We start from the raw sequence: 6,446 nt of genomic DNA on the forward strand, positions 1-6,446 counted from the left end.
GTGTGTGTATTTATATGGTGTGTGTGTGTTGTGTGTGTGTGTATTTATATATAGTGTGTCTGTGGGTGTGTAATTGTATATATTTCTCTGCGTGTGTTTGTGTAATTATATATATATTTCTGTGTGTGTGTGTGTATTTATATATTTTGTGTGTGTGATTTTATCTATATCTATATCTATCTATATCTCTGTGTGTGTGTGTGTGTGTGTGTGTTTATACATATTTCTATGTGTGTGTGATTATATATATTTCGTGTGTGTATTTATATGTGTGTGTGTGTGTGTGTGTGTGTGTGTGTGTATATATAGTGTGTCTGTGGGTGTGTAATTGTATATATTTCTGTGTGTGTGTTTGTGCGTGTAATTATATATATTTCTCTGTGTCTGTGTGTGTGTGTGTGTGTGTGTGTGTGTTATATATAGTGTGTCTGTGGGTGTGTGATTGTATATATTTCTCTGTGTGTGTGTGTGTGTGTGTGTATTTATATATAGTGTGTCTGTGGGTGTGTGATTGTATATATTTCTCTGTGTGTGTGTGTGTGTGTGTAATTATATATATTTCTCTGTGTGTCTGTGTGTGTGTGTGTGTGTGTGTGTGTATTTATATAGTGTGTCTGTGGGTGTGATTGTATATATTTCTGTGGGTGTGTGTGTGTGTGTGTGTGTGTGTGATTATATATTTTGTGTGTGTGTGTGTGTGTTTAATTATATATATTTCTATCTGTGTGTGTGTGTGTGTGTGTGTGTGTGTGTGTGTGTGTGTGTAATTATATATATTTCTATCTGTGTGTGTGTGTGTGTGTGTCTGTGTGTGTTTAATTATATATATTTCTATCTGTGTGTGTGTGTGTGTGTGTGTGTGTGTGTGTGAGAATGTATATATTTCTCTGTGTGTGTGTGTGTGTGTTATATATATTTCTGTGTGTGTGTGTGTGTGTGTGTGTGTGTGTGTGTGTGTAATTATATATATTTCATGTGTGTGTGGGTAATTATATATTTTGTGTGTGTGTATATATTTCTCTCTCTGTGTGTGTGTGTGTGTGTGTGTGTGTGTGTGTGTGTGATTATATATATTTCTGTGTGTGTAATTATGTATATTTCTCTCTGTGTGTGTGTGTGTGTGTGTGTGTGTGTGTGTGTATTCATATATATATATATATATAATGTGTAATATTGTGTGTGTGTGTGTGTTAGGGGCGGGTGCTATATAATGCACAGTGAGGAAAATAAGTATTTGAACACGCTGCTATTTTGCAAGTTCTCCCACTTAGAAATCATGGAGGGTCTGAAATTGTCTCGTAGGTGCATGTCCACTGTGAGAGACATAATCTAAAAAATCCGAAATCACAATGTATGATTTTTACTATTTATTTGTATGATACAGCTGCAAATAAGTATTTGAACACCTGAGAAAGTCAATGTTAATATTTGGTACAGGAGCCTTTGTTTGCAATTACAGAGGTCAAACGTTTCCTGTAGTTTTTCACCAGGTTTGCACACACTGCAGGAGGGATTTTGGCCCACCTCCACACAGATCTTCTCTAGATCAGTCAGGTTTCTGGCCTGTCGCTGAGAAACACGGAGTTTGAGCTCCTCCAAAGATTCTCTATTGGGTTTAGGTCTGAGACTGGCTAGGCCACGCCAGAACCTTGATATGCTTCTTACAGAGCCACTCCTTGGTTATCCTGGCTGTGTGCTTCGGGTCATTGTCATGTTGGAAGACCCAGCCTCGACCCATCTTCAATGCTCTAACTGAGGGAAGGAGGTTGTTCCCCAAAATCTCGCAATACATGGCCCCGGTCATCCTCTCCTTAATACAGTGCAGTCGCCTGTCCCATGTGCAGAAAACACCCCAAAGATGATGCTACCACCCCATGCTTCACAGTAGGGATGGTGTTCTTGGATGGTACTCATCATTCTTCTTCCTCCAAACACGCTTAGTGGAATTATGACCCAAAAGTTCTATTCTGGTCTCATCTGACCACATGACTTTCTCCCATGACTCCTCTGGATCATCCAAATGGTCATTGGCAAACTTAAGACGTGCCTGGACATGTGCTGGTTTAAGCAGGGGAACCTTCCGTGCCATGCATGATTTCAAACCATGACGCCTTAGTGTATTACCAACAGTAACCTTGGAAACGGTGGTCAAAGCTCTTTTCAGGTCATTGACCAGCTCCTCCCGTGTAGTTCTGGGCTGATTTCTCACCTTCCTTAGGATCATTGAGACCCCACGAGGTGAGATCTTGCATGGAGCCCCAGTCCGAGGAGATTGACAGTCATGTTTAGCTTCTTCCATTTTCTAATGATTGCTCCAACAGTGGACCTTTTTTCACCAAGCTGCTTGGCAATTTCCCCGTAGCCCTTTCCAGCCTTGTGGAGGTGTACAATTTTGTCTCTAGTGTCTTTGGACAGCTCTTTGGTCTTGGCCATGTTAGCAGTTAGATTCTTACTGATTGTATGGGGTGGACAGGTGTCTTTATGCAGCTAATGACCTCAAACAGGTGCATCTAATTTAGGATAATAAATGTAGTGGAGGTGGACATTTTAAAGGCAGACTAACAGGTCTTTGAGGGTCAGAATTCTAGCTGATAGACAGGTGTTCAAATACTTATTTGCAGCTGTATCATACAAATAAATAGTTAAAATAGTGATTTCTGGATTTTTTTTTAGATTATGTCTCTCACAGTGGACATGCACCTATGATGACAATTTCAGACCCTCCATGATTTCTAAGTGAGAGAACTTGCAAAACAGCAGCGTGTTCAAATACTTATTTTCCTCACTGTATATGTTGTGTGGTGTTGTGATGTGATGTGGATTTTGCTGTAGTGTAGATGCTGTTTCATATTTATGTATTTTAATTTAGCATTTACATTGTTTTGTTTAATTTGGTTTTGTTTATAACTCATGAATAATGAATACATGAGTAATAATGATCCAGAATCGAGGCTGAATGTTTAAATATCTGCTGTGTTTAACTTCTTCCTACACAGACATTAATAATCCAACACAGAGCATTAGAACAGTCCAAATGACTGAAATATTTACACTGGGGATCGATGCTGGAGATTTTAAACTCAAACCAGTTCCATTTGATTACCCAGTTCTTCCTCGTGTGTCTACTGTTAATCTCACGAGTTCGCTGTTCCCTCTGGCACATGGAACTGGTTTGGCTTTAAAATCTCCCACCAGCAAACAGTTCTATGGATTTGTGTTGCCGTGTTTGTTGTAGTTGAAGGTGGAAATACCAGCAACCAGTTTAACCACTTCAACCAGCACAGCTCCCACTCTTCATGCACAGCTGGTCGTCTATATGACAAGACGAGCAAAAAAAAAAAAAAAAAGGAAAGACATAAGTGCAGTAACACATCACGTAGCGGAGGACATCGTACCCATTCACACTGTAGAGAAAGAAGGTCTCACAAACTCTGGAACTAATATATACATGAGCTCCAGTGTAAATATTTGAGATAAGCACGTCTGCCACAGCTTTACTCCCAAAATCAGGAAAGAGTTTACAACAACACTGCATTTTCTAGTTATTAAAATAAAAATCTGTATTCTGCCTGTCATTTATTTAAAGTTTACAGAAATGTAATTTAAATTTTTTTCTCATATCACAATATAATATTGCAATATGAATTTGAGCTCATATCGACCACCCCTAATAACTGTGTGTGTGTGTGTGTGTGTTTTGATGGATGTTTGTGATGTTTTCCAGACAATGGCATCTGTGGAGCAAGACGCAGACATGCAGACGATGTGTGCTGCAGGAGAGAGCGTGTGTGAGGAGACGTCTCCGGATTCGAAGTGTCCGATCTGTCTGGAGCGTTTCAAGAACGTATCGTACGCGGATCGATGTTTCCACCGTTTTTGTTTTCGCTGTATAGTGGAGTGGGGGAAGAACAAGGCCGAGTGTCCTCTGTGTAAGCAGCCCTTCAGCTCCATCTACCACTCCGTCCGCTCCGAGGATGACTTCCGTCTCTACCAGCTCCGCCCCTCACATCACAGCTCCTTTGGCTGCGTCGGGGGTCAGAGGTTCCGCTATGGGACCACGCTGACGCACCAGCGCCGCAGGGAGGGACCCACGCGGGGGACGTCCTACCGACAAGAAGTGATGCGTTTCCGGCGCTGGCTGTACCGGCGTGGCGTGCGGGTGCGTGGCGTGCGAGACGGCGGACGTTCCCGGGACACGTCAGCCGAATTCTTCAGGAAAAACCCGGCGTGTCTGCACAGACTGGTTCCGTGGCTAAAGCGGGAGCTGGCGGTGATCTACGGGTCACATGACTCGGTGGCTGACGTCGTCCTTCACATGATATTGTCTCTGCTCACACGTCACGATATGCAAGGCGAGGCCTTCCTGCGAGAACTCCGCTCGTTCCTGTCATCACGGACCGAGCACTTCCTGCACGAGTTCCTGAGTTTCGCCAAGGCGCCGTTCAACATGGAAGCGTACGATCACCACGCTGTGTACGATTGCCCCGCCCCCTCGCACCTCCCTGACATATCGGAGGATGAAGCAGACCATAGCTCTGCCCCGTCACCCTGGGATGATGAAACTCCAGGTCCAAGCTATTCCAGCACCTCACGGAGTGTCTTCACCGTCACCATCAGTGACTCCGACGTGGACAGCGGAAGTGAAGAAGAGGAGAGTGCACGTGTTATCGCTGATGCTGGCGCTAATTCTAATGTCAGCGGCACTCGTGTGGAGGAGGAGGAGGACGATCACAGCATCGATGAAGACTGCGTCATCATCGGCTTCATTAAACCCATCGCTCAGAGAACTCCCGAGCTCGTCCAGCTGTCTTCTGATTCCGAAATGTCAGAGCAGGAAGAACCGGGACCATCTGCCTCTAACCAATTACAGGCCAGAGATCTCGCCAATCAGAGAAGCCCAGGAAAAGGCTCCGCCCACTCTGCTCCAGAAAACAGGGATTGTTCCTCACATGGCCACAGAAGGCACTCTCACTCACACAGAAAAAGAAGAAAAGCAACCAATCACAGCTCTCCATCCTACACACGCTCACACACACACTCACACACACACACGTACACACACAGGTACACATATTCACACTGCAGCAGACATAAACCACAACCGTCACGTGCACACTCAGGATCTAGAACACGTGCGCGCTCGAGATCCAGGACACGTGAACACTCGAGATCCAGGACACGCGCGCGCTCGAGATCCAGGACACGTGCGCGCTCGAGATCCAGGACACGTGCGCGCTCGAGATCCAGGACACGTGCGCGCTCGAGATCCAGGACACGCGCGCCGAGATCCAGGACACGCGGCGCGCCGAGATCCAGGACACGGCGCTCGAGATCCAGGACACGCGGCGCTCGAGATCCAGGACACGTCGGCGCCGAGATCCAGGACACGTGCGCGCTCGAGATCCAGGACACGAGCGTGCTCGTCATCAAGGACACGTGCGCGCTCCTACAGTAAACGTTGGAGAACACACGCTTCTCTGCAGTACATGGACTGCTTTGAGCTCCTCTCTGTAAGCCCCTCCCCTTCCTCACACCAGCGTTTTAGCCACGAGAAAGCCAGTGGAAAACAGAAGCGTAAATCACTGCCTGTGGAGGAGAAGAAGAGGAGGAGCAGAGAGAAGCATCATCATCATTTAAAGAAAAAGAAGAAGAAGAGTGGAAGGCGGAGCTCCAGCATGGAGTTTGGTGCTGAGGTTCGAAAGCATCATAAGAGAAAGAAAAAACACAAGAGGAAGAGTCAGCATGAGCGGAGGGGGCGGAGCTTAGGGACACACCCATCTGCTGACATCACAAATCTCACTGACACACAGTCTACTCAGGAGGCCACACCCCTAAATGGTGCCGCAGCAACCAACATTGAGACAACACGAACGCCCCCACACACACGCCCTCACCCTCAAACACACACGCCCGCCCACACACACACACACGCCCTCACCCTCAAACACACACGCCCCCACACACACGCGCCCCCACACACACACACGCCCTCAAACAAACACACACAATTTCAAACACACAATCTCACCACCCTTAGAGTCTTAAGCTCCTCTCCCTGGCCTCATGGTTCTCTGCCCCTCAGTGAATGAAGCTGCAGTTAATTGTGTTGTTCAGAATTATAAAATAAAACCAGATTATTTTTATAATATCATGATGCATATTTTTCAGACTAAACAATAAAAATGATATGAAGTGCAGTTCCTGCTGTCTGTGTGATTATACACTATGACCACACGAGGGCAGCACACGGTGCCATAGACTTACTTTCTGTCACACAGATATGAGTGTACTGATCACGCTGTGGTTGATTTAGACGTGTGTGTGTGTGTGTGTGTGTGTGTGTGTTGAGCATTTGACAGGACAAATATAACTCCTGATCTCAAGTCTGATTACAGTGAACATCAAGAACCTATGACAAGAGAATGACTCTGTACTACTGGACTTAA

At 45.4% G+C, this 6,446-nt stretch overlaps 1 protein-coding gene across 1 annotated transcript in view; it reads left to right on the forward strand.

Annotated features, from left to right (window-relative positions):
- toporsa (topoisomerase I binding, arginine/serine-rich a) overlaps positions 1-5,455 on the forward strand; it is a 6,570-nt gene extending 1,115 nt beyond the window's left edge. Inside the window, exon 2 of the mRNA XM_046866540.1 lies at positions 3,725-5,455. Coding sequence (XP_046722496.1) covers positions 3,728-5,455 — 1,728 coding nt within the window. The 5' untranslated portion in view covers positions 3,725-3,727. The remainder of the gene's footprint in view (positions 1-3,724) is intronic.
- Positions 5,456-6,446: the final 991 nt, after the last annotated feature.

This window comes from Silurus meridionalis, chromosome 2 (assembly GCF_014805685.1).
Source record: "Silurus meridionalis isolate SWU-2019-XX chromosome 2, ASM1480568v1, whole genome shotgun sequence".
NCBI lineage: Eukaryota > Metazoa > Chordata > Actinopteri > Siluriformes > Siluridae > Silurus > Silurus meridionalis.